The sequence below is a fragment of the Vulpes lagopus genome, chromosome 19 (genome assembly GCF_018345385.1).
Source record: "Vulpes lagopus strain Blue_001 chromosome 19, ASM1834538v1, whole genome shotgun sequence".
In the NCBI taxonomy this organism is placed as follows: Eukaryota; Metazoa; Chordata; class Mammalia; order Carnivora; family Canidae; genus Vulpes; species Vulpes lagopus.
The window spans coordinates 41506-61286 of NC_054842.1; the positions used below are offsets into that span (position 1 = coordinate 41506).

General features: G+C 58.8%; 1 protein-coding gene and 1 long non-coding RNA gene across 7 annotated transcripts; one reads left to right on the forward strand and one right to left on the reverse strand.

Moving 5' to 3' along the window:
- The first annotated feature begins 6 nt into the window (after positions 1–6).
- Positions 7–3224, forward strand: LOC121478975. Its single transcript, XR_005984635.1, has 2 exons — positions 7–168; positions 2428–3224. It is a non-coding gene; the product is annotated as an uncharacterized LOC121478975 (long non-coding RNA).
- Positions 1256–19317, reverse strand: CHRNA3 (cholinergic receptor nicotinic alpha 3 subunit). 6 transcript variants are annotated; one of them, XR_005984634.1, is made up of 7 exons: positions 19001–19314; positions 17744–17883; positions 17601–17645; positions 16635–16744; positions 11722–12733; positions 4044–5966; positions 3362–3876 (listed from the first exon to the last, which is right to left on the reverse strand). XR_005984634.1 is itself a non-coding variant. In XM_041734483.1 (7 exons), exons 3-7 carry the CDS (start codon positions 17762–17764, stop codon positions 5838–5840), a joined length of 1317 nt encoding a protein of 438 aa, XP_041590417.1. In that variant the 5' UTR covers positions 17765–17883; positions 18023–18143; positions 19001–19080; the 3' UTR covers positions 3941–5837. The 6 variants fall into 6 exon arrangements, 5 of the variants coding, with proteins under 5 accessions (XP_041590419.1, XP_041590417.1, XP_041590416.1 ...); XM_041734483.1 differs by lacking the exon at positions 3362–3876 and adding an exon at positions 18023–18143 and having other exon boundaries at positions 3941–5966; positions 19001–19080; XM_041734482.1 differs by lacking the exon at positions 3362–3876 and adding an exon at positions 18023–18143 and having other exon boundaries at positions 3941–5966; positions 17744–17909; positions 19001–19080.
- Positions 19318–19781: the final 464 nt, after the last annotated feature.

Here is a 19781-nt window from a genome sequence, read left to right on the forward strand (position 1 = left end):
AAGCTCCCCAAGGTGCTCTGCATGAGAAGCCACACAGACAGGTACTTCGCCCAGGCGGGGACCGGGGGCACGGGGAGCCTGGGGGCTCCGAGAAACACGTTGGAGGCCGCGCTCGATTCCATCCGCTACATCACCAGGCACGTCAGGAAGGAGAACGACGTCCGTGAGGTCTGTGACACGTGGTGCTTACGGATGCTCGTGCGCCTGCAAGGCCGGGGAGCCGGTGGCTCGGGTCGAGGGCGGGGGTGCGGAGAGCTCGGCCTCGTCACCCGCGGGGTCGTCCCTGGGCCTCGCTTCCCAGGTCCCCCAGCTGCTCCTGCTGTGTAGAGGAGTAAAAATCCCGCCGTGGTCTTGCCGGGTTGCTTTCACTTACCTACCTTGTGTCTGAGTCTGTGCCAATCCGGAGGTACAACTTGGCACGATCATTTATCACAAGTTATTTTTTAATGAGTGAGCCTCATGTAGGCTTTATCAACTTCGCCGAGATATTTTTCTTCTAGAATATGTCTTTTTGTTGTTCATTTACAAGAGAATGTCAGTGAAATTAAAAGCAGTCAGGTATTCTCGGTGTCATCTGTCGTATGTTAAAGTGCTCATGTGAAATTTAGTAACAGTGCTTAAGAGTATGCTTAATTTGCTTAAAAATAAAAATTCACAAAAACTTTATTAGGGAAAGATAACTCATTGGCTTCTTATTTAAGATTTAAAATATAAAAAAAAGATTTAAAATACAAGAATTGAACATGAATACAATTCTATTAATGTGATTAGATTGCTTTCTTTCAAAACGTCCAATTTCAGTCTTGTCACTATTTTTTCTCTTGTGTAATTTTTTGAAGCTATGAACCTAGTGTTTTTGTTTGTTTGTTTGTTTTGTTTTTTTTTTTAATTTTTTTAAATTTATTTATGATAGTCACAGAGAGAGAGAGAGAGGCAGAGACACAGGCGGAGGGAGAAGCAGGCTCCATGCACCAGGAGCCTGATATGGGATTCGATCCCGGGTCTCCAGGATCACGCCCTGGGCCAAAGGCAGGCACCAAACCGCTGCGCCACCCAGGGATCCCTGTTTTTTTTGTTTTGTTTTTTTTTTAATTATTTATTTTTGATAGTCATACAGAGAGAGAGAGAGAGGCAGAGACACAGGCAGAGGGAGAAGCAGGCTCCATGCACCGGGAGCCTGACGTGGGATTCGATCCCGGGTCTCCAGGATCGCGCCCTGGGCCAAAGGCAGACGCCAAACTGCTGCGCCACCCAGGGATCCCGAACCTAGTGTTTTTATAATTGAATCTGTTTTGAATACTCCCATGAAAATTATCTGAATTTTCATTTCTGAAGCCTTTTTTAAATGGAAAAATTTGTAGTAGGTGTGGGAAGCATCAAAGCAAATCTGGTAAAATCACAGCCCTCCCCTAGAAGGAACATATAGACATATATTTCTGAAAAACTTTTAATGCTTGTGGACTTACAAAGTTTCTATTTCATGGTAGTATGATTAGTTTATGAGGTCTGAAGCGATCGATGGAGACTTAAAACATATAGGTGTTAGTTGAATAATGATTTGGATTGAGATGGGATTTAATGAATGTCTATAAAGTGTTATTATGCAGAAGGGCCAGGGCCTATCCCCCTGGAGCCAGTAAATAGATTTTATTTTCAGGGAAAGTAGAGTGTTTACAGCCCCCTGAAGTCCACATTATCCCACAACTGGGGGGCGGAGTTCCCGTGGGGGACCTCCTGCTTCACAAAGTCAGGGGTGAGGGCAGGCCCTGCAGGGGGGCAGTCCCTGGAGCTCAGGGGCTGGTCCGTCTGCCCTTCCCTTGAGGTCGCTCACAACTGCGGAGCTCGCTTCCTGCTCAGGCTGCAAAATGAGGCATGAAGTGAGGTCCAGGCCGGCAGATCTGAATTCATGAGTTTAGATTAAAATTACCCCCAGGGAATCCAAAACTAAATAATGCAGGTTGTGGGGCGGGGAAGAAGATTAACTGCTAATAGTTATTATTCCGAACCAACTTTTAATTTGGCTTGAAATTAATTAGGTTCAGGCTGGATTCTCTTTGAAAACTAAAATAAGTACACAGTGCTGGGCAAGAACAAATAACAGAAATAACTATATAATAAGAATCAAAGAGATTTTAGTTTATTATAAAATAAGTAGTATATTCCTGATTTTTATTAAAAATCTATCAAAATATGCCACTTGTAATCTATGACAAATCCAAGTGTGAATTAATAGACTGCGTGGCATGTCTGAAAGCTTGTGGAGTCCCTGCCGGGAAGTGTGTGCTCGAGCTGAGCCCAGGGTCCTTCACTGCTGCGAGGTGGAAACTCATCTTGCCTCTAACCTCGTGTGTAGTATCTTAGGGTAATCGCGCAATTTTAAATCATGTATTTAATGTATGTGTGTTTTTTTTTCTTTTTTTGCAACAGGTCGTTGAAGATTGGAAATTCATAGCGCAGGTGCTTGATCGGATGTTTCTGTGGACTTTTCTTCTGGTTTCAGTGGTTGGATCTCTTGGGCTTTTCGTCCCTGTTATTTATAAGTGGGCAAACATCGTAGTCCCGGTTCACATTGGAGATGCAAATAAGTGATACTTCCCAACGGGCCGTAGTTACCAAAGGCATACGTAGCTGTGGACACTATAAAGTTAGAAAATGTAAATTGTGCCTAAAATTGGATGGCAGCCTTAGCAGAGTAACAGTTGCTAACATTGGTTTATCTTAATAGACTGTCCACTGGAACATTTTACCTGCATGACTGAAGCACTTGCTGACTCCACATCTGGTCCAAAAATAGCAGGAGAGTATATGAACTGTGCTAGTGAGAAAATCACATGTGGATCCTGGCAAATAACACCCTTTGTAATCAAAAGCGAAGCTCATCTTTTAATTGTGTCAGAAAACTCCTGTTGCATTTGGAGATTGATTTCAGAGCTTTTCCTGCGTTCGGTAAAGGTACACATTTTAAGTCTCTGTCCTGTATCCGCGGGGAGCGGCCGGCCTTCGGCGTGGGTTCTGCTGCTGTGCTCAGTAAGCGAGCTACGTGGTTTGATCACGACTTAATGTGATGCTGAGTTTCTATGACCAACATTTTCAAAAATGGGAATTCCTTTAAGGCTTACTTTATTCCTTAGCTGCTACAACTGAACAATTATTGTATTATTTTTGTAGCTCGCTGTCCATTGCAAAATCATACAATAGACAATCCCTGTGGACATGTGCTAATACCTCCTTAACGTTAATTCCAAGCCCTTTGTCTACATTTTCCACAATTAATCATCTTCTGTATAAATTGTAGCATTTCCGTATTCTTCATCTTAGAATAGTCCTCTGCAATTAAGTGAATCCCAGTTTTAAAACTTAAAAAAGAAAAGTCTATGGATACTATCAAATTGTACTGTGAAGAAGCCATCCTCCGAGATGAAAGGTGGTTTCTAGGTGGTAGAAGCACCTCGCTACACGTGGGATTCCGTGGTTCCAACAGTAGCAGCGCTAGAGCCTTCCGGTTGCGAGGGTCTGCAGAGGTCACGGCCTTGGCCTTTCACCGCGTCACCATCCTCAGGACGGACGGTCCATCCCAGGCAAAGGAGCCAGACTTCGCATCTCGGTGGCGCGAGCCGCTGGGCCGGGGAGAGCACAGATGAAAGCACTGCTGCCTGACGCAGCTCCTAGCTCCAGAGAGAACCAGTGCCTTCTGTCTAGTGAGTAGCCGTCTGGGGGCGAGCCAAAGCGGGAAGGCAGAGGCGGGCCTCCTCCCTGTGTTCGATCCCAGGCACACGCTCACGGTCATTTCACAAGTGATCGTTCGGATTGAGGAGTGTGAATGCCCGGTAGCTATCCCTGGTGCCTCCTCGGTCCGCGGTACTGTTATTCAAGGTTCTGTAAGGAAACACATTTTACAGAAATCTCCCTCTGACCTCCTGAAACACGAGTCACAGCCGCCTGCAATTTCGTCAGTTTTATTTCTGCAGCCAAAGCATCAGAATGACTGAGGGGGAGATCGAGCTGGTCTCCGCGAAGCCCCCCTCCCCGTGGCGCCTGCTCACCCGCCGCCTGCAGCACGCGAGGCTCCACGGCAGCGGTTCTCGATCCGGCAGTTTTGCCCTCCAGGGGACACCTGGGTTTTGGAGACATTTTTGGTTGCCCGACCGGCAGGGGACCAGGGCCGTGTCACTGGCGTCTAGCGGGCACAGGCCAGGGGGCCTGAAGGTCCCACGATGTAAAGGACAGTCCTTCGAGTGCTGCACTATCTGGCGGAAACACCGGTGCAGCCCAGGCCGGGAACTGCTGGCCAGGGGGTTGCCGGCCGTGACTGCGACCCAGGCCAGCTCCTCACGCGCAGGCCCCGGGGCCAACGCGGGCTAGGGGCGCAGGCTCCGTGGTGGGGCGCGGCGGACCGGGGTGCTGGGGTCCCGGAGGCAGCGGGCGGGGTGTTCCTGAAATAGTCCCGAACTTCGAGGAGATTGCAGCTACCCAAGAAAACCCTCGGGAAACCTGTGATACTGACCCAAACGGAGGCTCGCATTTCTGAACAAGTTTTCCTGTTCAGTTAGGCCTCAACCACTACAAACACGGAAACGGTTTTCTTATTTAGGCCACTTTTACATATTCTGTAGTAGAGTGTACTACTTAACATTGCAGAAAAACTGTATTTTGACATTTCTTTACCAAAAAAGCTGCTTAAATGTTCATTCATCTATAATAAATACGCTTGACATTTTTCTTGCATGAATCCTTTTTGATAAAATCAAGACAACTGGATAAATAAGCAAACCTTGAAATGCCACAAACAATGCTGGTAGCTTGATGATAGGAGATGGGAGAAAGCCAATAAAACTCTTGGAAGAAAACAGGAGAAATTCTTTACAACACTTGAGTTGGCAGTGATTTCTTGGATGTGACACAAAAGAGCACAGGTGACAAAAAACTGACAAACTGGAATTAATGAAAATTTAAAGATTTTGTGCATCAGAAGACACTATCCACAGGGTGAAAAGACAACCCACAGAGTGAGAGAAAATATTTACAAACCACATGTCTGATAGGAGGTTAGCATCTGGAATAATTAGAGAACTCCTAAAACTTAACAAAATAACCCAAACAGCTCAGTTGAGAAATGAAACAGGACCCGAACAGACGACATCTCTCCAAAGAAGACGACACACAGCCGACAGGCACGGGAGAGGATGCTCAGCTGACTCATCATCACGTAAATGCAAATCAAAACCGCAGGGAGGTGGCGGCTGTTATCAGGGAACCAGTGCTGCTGCGGATGCGGATGCGGGGACCGAGCCCTCAGGGAGTGCGACATGGTGCAGCCACGGTGCAAAACAGGACGCTGCTTCCACAAAAAGTTAAAAATAGGGTTACTGCGGGAGCCAATCCACAGCTGGGCACGGACCCCAGAGAACGGAAGGCAGGGTCTCCAACACGTCCCTGTCCTCCCGGTTCACAGCAGCATGGCCGGTGGCAGCCGCACTGCGGAGCCGCCCAAGCGGCCCTCGAAGCTACACACGCGGGAGCGTCCTCAGCCTTGGAGACAAGGACGTCTGACACCTGCTGCGACATGGCGGAGCCTTGAGGACATTCTGCTCCGTGAAATAGGCTGGTCGCAGAAGGACAGACCCTGCGCGTCGGCTCGTGTGGGGCAAGGTAGGCGAGGTCCTACAAGCCGAGCACCTGGGTGTGGGGGGGGTGCTGCGTGGCAGCGCCACGGTGTGTCCCACCAGGACCTGCGCGCCCAGAGAGGATGAAGATGGCAACGGCCGCGGGTCCGTGCACTTCCCCACGGGAGAGCCCCCCGTCCCCCCACGAGCACGGCCCCGGCAAGCACTGGGCGCTCAGGCGTCATCCCTGGCCAGCAGGGGTTGCAGAAACAGCCCCGCCGTGCCCAGAATGCACACCAGGATGAAAACCCACAGAAAAATGCGGTCGATGACCATGGCAACATACTTCCAGTCGTCCTGGATCTGAAAAACAGAAATAAACGCTGTGAAAGAGGAAAAAATAAAGCACGACGGGAAGGCAGAGTGAACAGGGTTTCGGTACCGAGCATCGGATACACACGCAGCAGCAGAGCCGCCCTGCCGCCAACACGTGAGAAACCTCGGGTCCCTAGTGGGGTCTGAGGAGCGCCACCGTCCTCATGTTTCTCCTCGTACACTGCGAGAAACACGTGTAAACTATTCACGGTTTCTCTGCTGGGATCAGCAAGTTCCCAGAGCACTCAGCTGGCCCAACGGGTAGAGCCACATAGGGCCTGTGGCTCCTGATCTCGGGGTTGTGAGTTCAAGCCCCACATTGGATATAGGGCTTTCTGTAAAAAAAAAACCTACAAATTTCTTAACATATATAATCTATTTTTTTTCTTTCTTTTAAAAAATATTTTATTTCTTAGAGAGCACAAACAGCAGGGAGGGGCAGAGGGAGAGGGAGAAAGAGAGTCCCCACTAGGCAGGGAGCCCAAAGCAGGACTAGATCCCAGGACCCCGAGATCACGACCTGAGCCGAAGGCAGATGCTTCACCAACGGAGCCCCCCAGGTGCCTCATACATTATTTTTTTTCTAACCTGATTTCTAATTCATAAGGTTAGTAAAGCAAGTTATTGACTTGTGCCCCTGTGGGAGGACTCCTGGACCTCATGAGAGTAGGTGAAACAACCCACCCGTCATTTACCATCGCTTCCAGGTACTGTTCTTACCCAGTTTTAGATACTAATTTCCTCTGAGCATCTGTTTCCACATAAAAGAAGCATAGCAGGGCAAGGCCATCTTTGTCATCCCCATGGCCCCTCCCCAGGCCCAAGCAAGCGAAGATCCTCTTCACCTGTGAGGCCAAAGTATCACAGAATTCTGCGCAGTGATCAGAGAGGCTGAGAATCAGAAATAATTGCTGACAATAAAGTAAGAGATGGAAGAAAGCAGGACTAATTGCATATAACGTTGCTTTGGTTCAGGCTTGAAATAGGAAGGAGCATTGTGTGTTAATTATACTCCTAGACAACTCAGAAAGCAAGGAAACTGTAATTGAATTGAAGAAGAGAGAACCCATGAATCAACTGATTTTGAAGAAATAATCGCATAATAAAGAGGCAGCATGTGATTTAGTAATTTAATTAAGTGCAGTGAAATGGGGCCGGGAGACAGGAGACAAGCGTTTTCTTTCCCCATCTTGAGCTGAAGTAGATGCGGGCCCCTGCAGACAGCCTCGGCTAAAATTAGACTTGTAATGCCACGTTTGCCAGGTAGTCCATTCCAATTCCTGAGACGGTGGCTTGTAAGTGCCGCAGACGCACAATAGACCCTGTGATCCCGCCCCGCTGCGCTGCCAGCTATGCCCCAGTGGCCGCAGGCAGAGGGGGAAGCAGACACTGATTTCAATCCTAGTGTCTGAGAAATTGTGACCTCTCGTCACCTCGATTTGTCTGTAAAATGCAGGTACGAACAGAACTCAGCGTCCTCTATCCTGTACCCTCCCTTCCCACGACCCTCAGTTTCTTTCCCGCGATTAAGACCTTCTCATGGTTTGTCTGCCTCTCTGATTTTATTTTTTCTTCCCTTCCCCTATGTTTCTCTGTTTTGCTTCTTAAATTCCACATATGAATCAAACCATAATTCTCTTTCTGACTTACTTCGCTCAGCATGATACCCTCTAGTTCCATCCACAGCGTTGCAAATGGCAAGAACCCGTTCTTCCAATGGCTGAGTCAGGCCCCATCTACACTGCATCTGTATCCGTCCACCTGTCGGAGGCCATCTCAGCTCCCCCCACAGGCTGACTCTCGTGGACACCGCTGCCGAGATGCCCCCTCGGATCACCGCATCTGCGTCTACAGGGTAAATCCCCAGTAGTGCAGTTGCTGGGTCGCACGGGAGCTCTGTATTCGATGAGCCACCGACGTCTGAAGCTAATGCACTCTGTTAATTCGTTGACTTTAGATAGTAAAAACAAGCAGTGCTCGCTGGGCGGTGAGTGAGAAGACGTGCTGGCACGTGGCACCATGACGATGCCTCAGGATCGCCACACTGATAGACCACCTTTCTCTGACTACGGATCCTTCTCTGACAGCGGTTTGCGGACCACGCCCGGTGCCCGTGAGCACAAGCTGCACCAAGAGCCGGCTGCAAACTAACTTGTCAGTCTAGCTGCTAGTCTTGGAGGCACGATGATACGGGCTGTTTTCTGGAAACTTTGGAACTAATGATAACAGAGAAGCATCAGGCAAGATGCTGAACTAGCACAAGATCTTGGCTGGTTCTCTCAGCCCGGCCCTGGAACATTCCAGAAGCAAGAGGAGCCTTGTGTGCTGGGGGCTGGCTGCTCCTGGCCAGGTGGGGCCTCCCGAGGGTGGGCTGGGGACAGCTTTGGGCTCTGCTCTTCTCACCCCCCATGCCTTGCATCTTTGCAGCCTGTCCACACCCCGCCCAGAGGGGCAGGTGCACGGATGACACTGTGGCAGAGGCGAAACGTCAGGAGGCCAAGCTGTCCCTTGAGCGACAAGGTCACCTGGCGGGAAGGAGGCACCTCTGAAGGGCCCTGGTCTAGTCTGAGGCCACGTGGGCCTTCTGGAGCCTCCCCAAACACAACCCAGCAAGGATGGCTGAACCCCCAGGAGAAGTGACTTTACGGGGCCTCTGGACACAAACTACCAGTTGAAAGGAAATTCACGCGACAGGTTAACGACTTAAATAAAACATGAGACCCGCAGAGATGACAAAGTATTAGAAACACAAAGAATAAGCAGGGTCACAGCACCAAATTAGACAAGTCAAGGAAAAGTCTGAAAACATAGGACAGCCAGCAGGAGGGACCTGCGAGGAGGGGTGAGGGGAGGGGGGCAGGTAGGACCGTGAGAAGGGGTGAGGGCGGGGGCGGGGAGGCACGGCTGGGCCGAGGCTTCAGGCTCCGTCGCGGTCACGGGGGAGCAGCCTTGTCGTGTTTTTCAAGGAAAAGAACGTCAAGTCTAGACTCTAGTCTCCAGCTGAGCCCTTATAAATGAGTGTTTCTGGCCTCGAAGCGCGCGGTCCCTGACTGCTCAGCCCGGGTCCGGGAGAGGGCGGCGCAGGGGTGCGGGGAGGGGTGCGGGGGGGCTGGGGTGCGGGGAGGGGTGCGGGGGGGCTGGGGGGCGGCGCAGGGGTGCGGGGGGGCGGAGAGGGCGGTGCGGGGGTGCGGGGGGCGGAGAGGGCGGCGCAGGGGTGCGGGGGGTGCGGGGAGCGCGCGGAGGGCGCCGGGCGGGCGGGAGCGGGCGCAGGTGCCTCGCGGGAGCCGGGCGGCCCAGCTGTGAGGACTCCGGGCTCCGGACCCGGTTCAGACTCGGGCAGAGCAAGAACCAGGCGGGAAGGAAGAGTCCCCGGAGTAGGGCAGGGGCGACCTGCGGGCCCCGCGGCACCAGCACCGACGAGCGACCCGCGCCTCCCCCAGCAGCAGGCGGGCGGTCGCCGGACCAAGAGCCCCGGACACCCCTGCGCGGGGCGGGGCGCACCTCTCCGACCGCGAGGACGGCTCCAGCGCTGGAGCTGCCCCCGGAGCCCCCCTCCCCTGGAGCCCCCACCAGCCCCCTGCAGGCCCCTGCTGGAGCCCCCATTGGAGGCCCCCCCCGCCGGAGCTGCCCCTTGAGCTGCCCCCAGAGCCCCCGAACCCCCCCAGCTGTCCCCGGAGCCCCCTGGAGCCGCTGTTTCCTGGACCATCCACCAAGAGCGCGTCCAGAGGGCCCCAGCCCGGAGGGTTGATACAACCAAGCTCCTTACTGAGGAGACCAAGTGCGAACCCGCGGCGAACCCGAAAGCAGCCGCGGGGGGTGGGGGGGGCACAGCAGTGCCCCAGCCTCGCAGTGAGGTTCTGGGGACCACAGGCCCCAGACAGGAAGCCTCCCAGGGAGCCGGCGCCCACCACCTGCGGGCTCTGCGCCGCTGCGGCGGATTCCTGCTATTTCTGGAAGGACGGCGCCCCGGGGACCCCCTGCCGCCAGTTTGCTGCTGACCTATCTTCCTGGCATCTCAGCGTGGCTTCCCTTCTAGTGTCACTTTTACCAAGTGTCCTCCGCTGCGGGGAGCCCGGGGTGCAGCTCCCGACCCATGGCCACACACCTGCATTCTTCCTAAGCTTCTGGCTTGCTCGGGGGCCTGGTGGGCGGGCAGGGCAGGGTGCAGCGCCCGCAAGCGCCATGAGCCTCGGAGAGGTCTCAGGACCTCACACTGGGCTCCACCGCTTGCTCCCACGGAAGTTAAACGTGTGCGGGCCTTGTTGGCCAGACTGCGGGGCCGTGACAGTCACCGCAGCGCTCGTGGGTGGGGCACAGGGACAGGCGGCCCCTCATGCCCCCACTTGCACGCTGGCCAGAGCGGGCAGGGAGGGGCTGTCATCCAGGCCTCTCGGGGCTAATCCCCACCCGAGCTTCGGGCCCGAGGTCTGGCAATGAGCTCTTTGCTAATAAGCAACTTAAGGCAGAGCCAATTAATTTTAAAGCAGAGCTTCTTAGAAAATTAGGATTCTGATAACCTCGTGGGGAAACAGAGGGTCAGGAGGAGCCGGACGCACAATATTAGTGGAAAACCTCCCTCCTATACTTGACAATGGTTTCCGTGTAAGATCTGTGGAGGAGATACAAGTTCACCCAGTTAAAGACAATGAGCAGGAGAGTGTGAGGGGATGCCTCACGAAAGAAAGTACACAGACGGCCAATAAGGGTCTGAAAAAGTCACTCCTCAGCAGGGAGAAGCCAACTGGAACGGCAAGGAGGCACCAGCTCACGGTGTCGGGGTCGGGGTGTGCCGGGGTCCCGGGGCTCTCAGACAATCCGGGGCTGGGGCGCCCACTGGCCCCGCACACGGAAACCTCGCGGTATCCCCGAGGTTAAAGGTACCTCTCCGCAGCCCTCGGCCACCCCACTGCTCGCGTATGTCCAAAGAACACGAGTGCAGACGCTCAGCAGGGCACGCGGGTAGGAACATGGGCGGCACCTTTCCTCACAATAGCCCCAAACCAGAAGGGCCAAGTGCAGCAGCTGCGGGATGAAGCGGCAGCACGTGGTCCAGCCCCGCTGTGGACGTTACACAACAGGAACAACCAGGACAAACCTCAAAGACCTCTTGCTGAAGGAAGGAGGTCAGACGCAGAAGGGTGTGTGCTGTGCAATTCCATTTATATGAGGTCTAAGGAAGGTAACCGGAGTCCAGGGGGTCAGGATCGGTCATGGTGGGGGTCACGGGGAAGGGGCACTGGAACCACCCCCACATCCTTACTCAGCTCAGGGTGACAGGGGTGTACACATAACACAAAAGAGGCGTGTACTTGGGGCGCTGAGGGCTCCATCAGTGAAGCGGCTGCCTTCGGCTCAGGTCACGGCCTCAGGGTCCTGGGGTTGAGCCCCATGCTGGGAATCTGCTCCTCCCCCTGCCTCTCCCCCACACCCCCTTGTTGCGTTCACTCTGTCTCTCATGCCCTCTGCTAGACAAGACAAGAGGCATACAGCCGATGCCTAAGGGGGGGCAAACAGAATTGGAAAGTGACACCTGGGACGCGGCTGCCCAGGGCTGGGGAGGAGGCTAGTCCAGCGCCCTTTTCCGGCTCCTCTGTGACCGGGTCCTGCCAGGCCTGGGCAGGGCCGCGCTGCCCGCAGGGACGCAGCACATGCAGGGACAGCTCCCTGGACAGGGCAGCCCGCTGGGCCCCGGCTCTAACGTCACCCACGCCAAGCGTCTGCCGAGGGGAGTAACACATCTTACCTCTTTGGCGTCGTTTTGTGCTTTCATGTTCTCGGCGATGTACTTGACACTCTGGATGGCTTCTTTGATTTCCGGTGACAGGGCCGAGAGGGATAGCGCGGCACTGATGGACTCAGAACTGGAGCTCCTGGGGAGGTTGGCGCTGAAGTTGGAGATTTTTATCCTGCGGTGGCGGCAGTGGCTGCACGCGCCGTCCTGGCAGGCGCAGCCTTCCTTGCAGCCTCTGGTCTCCGCGCGGCGGAAGCAGTTCAGCGTGGAGAGCTCCGCGTGGTAGGAGGACCTGGGCTTCTGGGCGTGGCCGTCACTGCCCCCCGGCCGGGTCATGAACATGACCCTGGGAAGCAAGTGGAGGAAGATGGTCTTCACCCACGTGGGCATCGTGTGTGTGGTCGGGGTTCTGTAATGCACGTTGAGCACGAAGACTGTGATGACGATGGACAGCGTGACGAAGATCATGGTGAAGAGCAGGTACTCGCCGATGAGCGGGATGACCAGCGAGGTGGAGGGGATGGTCTCGGTGATGACCAGGAGAAACACGGTCAGGGACAGCAGCACGGAGATGCAGAGCGTCACCTTCTCGCCGCAGTCGGACGGCAGGTAGAAGACGAGCACGGTGAGGAAGGAGATGAGCAGGCAGGGGATGATGAGGTTGATGGTGTAGAAGAGTGGCAGGCGGCGGATGTAGAGCGAGTACGTGATGTCGGGGTAGATCTCCTCGCAGCAGTTGTACTTGATGTCGTGCTTGTAGCCGGGGGCCTTGATGATGGCCCACTCGCCGCTCTCCCAGTAGTCCTTGAGGTTCATGGAGGAGCCGATGAGGACCAGGTCGATTTTGGCCTTGTCGTAGGACCAGGAGCCAAACTTCATGGTGCAATTTTGGTAATCAAACGGAAAGTAGGTCACGTCGATCTTGCACGAGCTCTTAAAGATGGCGGGAGGAATCCAAGTCACCTCCCCCGTGTACTTGAGGAGAGCTTTGGTCTTGTCATCCACCTGGAAGTCCCCGACAGCACTGCGGAGACACATGCCATTACCACCGCCGCCCCGGGCCAGCTTCTCGCACCGCCCGCGGCAGGTGCAAGGTGCCGCCTGTAAAGCTGCCCTGTGGGAGGGCTCACCCTGTGCGCGCTCGCCACCCTGCCACCCACTCCTGGGCACCTCCCTGCGCCCTCCAAGACTCTGATGTTTACTGGGACTCCCAAGTGCCACAAAGGGTCTGCTTCCCCTACAAGCACCTGGGGGGATGTCGTCCTTGAGGCAGGAGACCTTGGGGGTATTTGCCCCTTCTGCTGTCGCTTAGACCTCGGACCCGGTCAACACCTCATTCGGGCTCCGGCGGGCGCCTCCCATGGGCGTGTGAGGCCAGGCTGTGGGGCCCACTCCCCCCGCCAGTGTGACCCTGCTCTGCCCACCCCCACCCCCCACCCCCCAGGGCTCCTCTGGGTCAACAATCACAGTTTCTGATTCTTTGTCTTTCAAATCCTGTACTAGGGCTCCTCTGCCTTCCAGGTCCCGAGTTGCCCCCACTTCCTCCCCTGTCTACACAGAACCCGACCGAGTCCGAGTCCGCAGGGACAGGGCAGTGGGCCCTGCAGGGGGACCCCAGGGCCCCGCGCTCCGCATCAAGCCCCGCAGAGGGACCCACCCCATCCACCTCGGGAGCTAGAAGGAGGACAACGGGCGTTTCGGGAGAGCCGAGAGCTCCGTGTCACTTAGCCAGACCGGGTGAGACAGAGGGACGCGTCCTGCCGGTCGCCGCCTCCACCTCCCGAGCCTCGGTGGCCCGTGTGAAGACCCCAGGCTCCGCCTCCGCTCCCGGCCATGCGGTGCCCACTTTCTCATGCCATTCCTCCCAGCTCTGGCTCCACGAGCCGCCGGTGCCGGCCTCATCCTCCCGAAGGACCCCTGAGGCCTGCTCGGGGCCGAGAGGAGCCCCAGAGGACGGAGGCCCCAGGGCAACCTCCTGCGGAGCCCAGGCTCAACGAAACCCATGGCCTCGGGCCCCCATCCTAGGGGCGAAGCAGCCACCCTGTCCCTGGGACTACGGCCACCCCAGGGTGGATGGCGGAGGGGCTGCAGCCGAGACTGGCCCAGAGTCCAAACCACTGGCTCCCAGGCCCCCTCCAGTCCAGCGCCCGCGTCCTCCTGGAGGGGAAGCCGGCATCGGACCCCGGGGGTTCCACCCAGAATTGGCGGCGGAGCCTCGACCCCGTGGGGCCTGGGGCCCAAGTGAGGGGTTGCAAAACCACCTGTGCGCCCAAAGGCCAAACACCAGGGATCAGTGTGCCTGGGGGCTGGTGTCCGTTTCCGCTTGTTTCTGGGGATCTGGACCCGAAGGCCCGTCTGCTGGGCGGCAGCGTGCTCTCTGGCCTCCGCCACCAGCAAGCAGGGTAGACAAAGGCCTCGGCGGCACAGCAGTGGCCAGACAGGGACTGAAAGGAATGACCTGAAAATAAATGGCCCAGGGTGTCCGGAGCCAGCGGGCAGCAAGAGACGGGGTGGGAGGGGTCCGGGTGCCCTGCGAGGGGAAGAGGAGGCGGGTGGGTGCGCGACCCCGAGGACTTGCTCTAGGGGAGCCTGAGCTTCGCGGGGGGAAGGGCAGCGAGCCGTGTGGACACTGTCTCCGAATTCCCTACAGTGGGAAGACAGGCAGCAGGAGGACGAAGGAAAGCCCCCTGACCACGTCCCCAAAGTCAGGTCATCACAACCCCAGCAGCTTCAGAGTAGGAGTGTGGGGACCGGAGCGAGCGCGGGGGCCTTCCTGCAACCGTGGGAGGCTGGCCTGGTGGGGGACAGGGAGGTCCTGCGTCCCCAGGGCCCCAGACACAGAATCCACCGTGTGCAGAAGCCTTGGGAGGGGGAACAGTGAGAAGGGGCCACAGCTTCCGGCCTGCAGAGAACCGAGAAGGTGATGGGGTGCACAGAGGGCCTGAGGGCAAGGCCCCCGGGGCCGCTGCAGGCTCGAGGTCTCCCCCAAACTCCCTCCTCGGAGCACAGAGACCCACCTCCGAGAAAAATGCTGCTTAGGGTAGGACCCCGGTTAAACGGGGTCAGAAAAGGGTTGAGAAGAGAAAGAAGATGTTCACAGGCCAGAGGAGCAGCGCGGTGGCCGTGCCCACCCAGGGGCCCCCCGGCCCAGAGGCTCCCACGCCTGTCCGCAACGTTCAGCAAAGGCCACGTCTGCGCAGGAGCATCGCGGGGCTGCGGTGCGAGAGGCGTGCATGTGCGAAGCCCCAAACCCCAAGCGGAGGCCCGCGTCCCGGGGCAGCCCCAGAGCAGGCGGGTAACCTGATTTACAGGCTGAGGCCACTAAGCCACGAGTGGGAGCCCACGGAGCGGCCAAGCAGAGGCTAAGCGCGCGGCTGGAGCGCAGCAGGTGAATCGAGACTCGGCGGCTGGGGAAAGAATCAGGGAGAGAAACAAAACCACCCCAGAAGCAAAGCCCGAAAGCAGCAAAATACCACGGCGCGCACGGCCACGGGCACCCAGGGAGAGGACAACCGTCTACACGGAGCAGGGACGAGAGCCCGAGAGAAGAATCGAGAACGCAGCCGGAGAAGTTCAGGGTGCGAGCACAAGGGCACGAGAGGAAGACCAGCGCAGCGGAACAGATCTGTCCCGGGACCGAGGAAACGGCTTGTCGCGTGGCCGCGGCGGGGCTCAGGCAAGGGAAGCCGCGTGTCTGGGATGGTCCTGCTGTGCTGCGTGGCCCCGGCGAGCCCGTTGGTGTCCCTTCCCCTCGCAGGGCCACCCAACTTCACCTGAGCACACAGATTTTCACAGCGACACCTCGTACCCGAAGACAGGGTCAGCGTTTCAGAGATGTTCATGGAAGCCGGGGCTGGGCCACGGGTTTATGTCCCCTGCCTGGTACCACAGGAGCTGCCGTGAGTCATGAGCTCGTCACCGTTCGTGCCCGTGCGTCTTCTGAGGGCGCCGTGGCCCCGGGGACGTGCTGTGCGTGGCCGTGCAGAGAACCTGAGCTCTAACTGGGAGGCAGGAGCTGCTGGGTCCCTCTCAGGAGACTCCCTGTGCCCTCTGCTCCTCGCCACATCCCACCTGCAGCGTCTCCCTGAGGCCCAGCTTTGTTAGGCTCACACCCTGACGCCCCCCGGCTGTTTGCCCACGGCTGCCAGCAAGGAAGCAGCTCTAACATTCAAATTATGACATTGGAATTTTTGCACATTTTCTTGATTCTAGCTTAGCAACGGTTCCCCACGCTGCAGCCACCTCCCTGGTGGCTCCTGGGTCAGGAGGCTGCTGGGGCTGCTCCTGTGCTGCAGACCAGCAGGGCCTCTTGTGTCCCAGTTGTGTGAAGACTCCATCTACAAACACAAGTTGTATGAAAGAAGCCTCGACGAGCTTTTCCTTGGAAAACCAGTAAAAACACCCAAGCCGAACCATGGCCCTCTGTGGAGTGGCGCAAGACCCTTCTTTTAGCCAGCGACTAGAAAGTGGGACTCGGCCGGAAATATACCTTCAGTCCTAATGATTGCGACATATTTAGCGTCTGCTAATCCGGCACAAAGAACCTGAACTCAGAACATGTTTGCCCACGACGCAGCTTAGCTGTGGACACGGCCAGGTGCTCAGGCTGGTTTTGGAGGTGCCACGGTGGGCAGGCTGGGACCCGCAGAGGAAGAGCCTACAAGACGCGGGGCACCAGAGGCAGGGGTGTGGGGCTCTCTGTGGTCCTGGCCTTCGGGGCCCATCGGCCCTGGTGGGGGCCCTGGTGGCCGGCTCCCCGCCCTGGCCGCACCCTGGGACACTGCCCTCCCGGGTGTGGCAGGTGGCGGGAGTCAGGGCGCATATCCCCGGCACTGGGCATACCGTAGGTGCTCAGTAAATCCCTGTGGCACTCATCCAGGCAGCCGCCCTGGAAAGGGCCCAGGCAGAGGGCCACCAGCACTCACTTGTTGTACAGCACGATGTCTGGCTTCCAGATCTTCTGCGCGGGGACACGCATGAACTCCGCCCCATCGTAGTCCGCAGGGTTCCACTTCAGCTTGTAGTCGTTCCAGATCTGCAGAGAGGCGGCAGGGGCAGGGGAGCAGGGGGCAGGGCCCACACAGTGTCCTCCCTCTGGGGGGCCCCACCTCCACGGTGCGGGTGCGGGGGGTGGGGGGACAGCTCGGGCTGAGTGTGCCAGCCACCTCCAGGGCAAGTGCACAGATCGCCAGGGTCTCGTAGCCGCTGCGGGCGCAGGCTAGCCGGTCCATGCCTGAGTGCCCACAGTTTACACGCCCGAGTGGCTCTCCAGGGTGGCTGGGCACACGTCCCCCCAGCCCCAGGACGGGCGCTAACCCGCCTTGGGGTTAAGCAGCCTGGTGTGGGAGGGGTTCTGGGGAAGGAGCCATGAGCCCGCTGGGACGGGGCAAAGGCCGGGGGTGGCCGACAAGGGACGGGGCAAAGGCTGGGGGTGGCAGGCGCGGCGGGGGGGGGGGGGGGACTGCACCCTCCTGGCCGCGACCGTTGCAGGAGTCCAGGGAGGCACTGGTCAAGGTGCGGACAGAGCCCCCAGGGGTGGGGCACGTGGGGCCAGTTTCTTGGCCTCCCTCTGACAGGGGAGCCCGGAGCCCCTGCCCCCGCGCTACCAAAGGAGCCGACAGCATCTGCTTCTACGAACAACGAACAACGGTTCCTGCACGAAGGGGAGGAGGTGGCGGGGGACAGCAGCGCAGGTCTGTGCCCGTCTGCTGCGTGTGGAGGTCTCTCCCTCCAGGCGGCACCGGGGTCTTGAGGGCCCGGCCAGGGGGACCACGCAGCAGTGCAGGGACCCCAGCCCAGGGGGCCCCGCGGGGCCAGTTGCCAGTCCTCCCGGTGGCAGCAGGTACAGCGGTCACCACCGGAGGCAGCAGCGCGCCAGGCCCCTCACTCACTTGCTTCAGCCACAGGTTGGTCTCCATGATCTGGTTTACTTCGTCCTGGAGGAGGCGACAGCGACCATGACTACAGACCAAGGTGGCTGGGGAAGGCTCCGCGGAGGCCCGCACGCCACGGCCGCGCCCGGCTCTGCACTCACCACCTTCACCAGCTGAGACATGGACACCTCAAACTGGATGATGACCGGCTCCGATACGTTGGCCACGGGCCGGATGATCTCATTGTAATCCTCGAACAGCCGCTCAAACAGGCGGTGCTCAGCCTCGGAGGCCAGGGCCCCTGAGGGAAGCAGCCGTCACCCTTCCCTGGCCAGGGACAACACCCACCACGGTCTCACCACGGGCCCATGGAGCTCCAGACTTCGGACGAGGCCCACTCCCCCGAGTTACAGACAGGGAAACTGAGGCCCATGAGACACCTGGGGTCACACATCCAGGGGGAAACCGTGGTCACAAGCCTGGGCCGGAAGGTGGGTAGATCTGGTGCAAACCCTGCCCGGCTCCCTGGAGGCTGCGTAGGCTTGGAACTTGTTTCTTTACCTGTGAGCATCCATCGTGTCTGTCAGCTCACGGGCTGCTAGTGGGGGGTCCGGGGTGAGAGCCAAGCACTCCCCTCACCTGCTACGCAGCCCAGGTACGGCCACCGCTTCCAGGAAGCACCGTGGCCAGTCCATGCCCAGGGCTCAGTACCCCCCTGTCGGAGCCCCACCCTGGTGCCGCTGCCCCTCCAGTCTGCCCGGCACCCTGCAGGGGTTTGGTCCCCAGCCCTCTGAGAAGCTGGGTGTCTCCGTGGCTCCATGATCTGGGAGTGGGACCCGGGGTCCTGTTGGATCTTTTTCCAGCCTCATCAAAGACCTGACCTCCCCCCAGAGTGGGATGGAGGAGTGGGGGGTGGGGTGGGGAGGCCACCCCTTGGTTGCTAAGCACCGGCCAGTCAGCTGCCTGCCTTCCCACTTGCAGGTGGGAGGGCAGGATCCCTGGGAAGGCTAAGCCAGCTTGCCCCACTTGGAATGGTCTTGCCTGTTGTGCCCCCAAACAGTGGGGTCCTCAGCCGCGAGGGGCAGGGGGTCCCCCAACACGTCCCCCTTCAGCCCCGCCCAGGCGGTGTCAGCCAGCCCCTGGCGCCGGGGCCCTCCTCCTGCCCGGGCTTCTCTCCCACCCGCAGGGGTGGGCATGGGGGGCGCGGCCCCAGGCTCCCAGCGATGGCCCCTCCCGTAGGTGGCAGCGGCCTCCTCTCCGGCCATCCCGGCCTCAGTTTCCCCATCTGTTGGTAGCACGAGCGCGTGGGCCGGATGCGCAGTGGAACCAATGCCCGGGGCGCCCACCCCGGAACCCCCGCGCCTCTGGGTGGAGGGGGTGGCCATAGGGGAAACGGGGCCCTCCACCCTCGCCCCTACCTGGCGGCAGCAGCACCAGCAGCAGCAGCAGCAGCAGCGGCGGGAGCCGCGGGACCCCGGCTCGGCGTGGGTGGGCGCCCATGCTCCCCGCAGAGTCCCCTGCGGCTCCAGCGCAGCCCGAGGAGAGCCTGACGGTGGGGGGTGGGGATGCCGGGGCGCGGGGCTGGGACGGGGCGCAGAGCTGGGGCGCGGGGTGCAGAGCCGGAGGGTGGGGGGGCGCGGGGTGCAGAGCTGGGGCGCGGAGCTGGGGCGCGGGGTGCAAAGCCGGAGGGTGGGGGGGGCGCGGGGTGCAGAGCTGGGGCGCGGAGCTGGGGCACGGGGTGCAGAGCCGGAGGGGGGGGGGGGCGCGGGGTGCAGAGCTGGGGCGCGGAGCCGGGGCGCCGGGTGCAGAGCGGGACGGTGGGGGGGGGGGGCGCGGGGCGCGATGCTGGGGCGCGGAGCCGGGGCGCCGGGTGCAGAGCCGGACGGTGGGGGGGGGGGCGCGGGGCGCGATGCTGGGGCGCGGGGCTGGGTGCGGGGCCCGATGATGGGGCGCGAGCCGGACGCCAAGACGCGGGGCGCGGAGCTGGGGCGCGGAGCTGGGGCGCGGAGCTGGGGCGCGGGGCGCGGGGTGCAGAGCCGGACGGTGGGGGGATGGCGCGATGCCGGGGCGCGGAGCTGGGGCGCGGGGCGCGGGGCGCGGGGCTGGGGCGCGGGGCTGGTTCTCGAGCTGTCCGCCGGCCCCTCCCGCGGGTGTGAGCGGAGGCTCGGCTGCTGCGCGCGGCGGCGGAGGCGGGGCGTG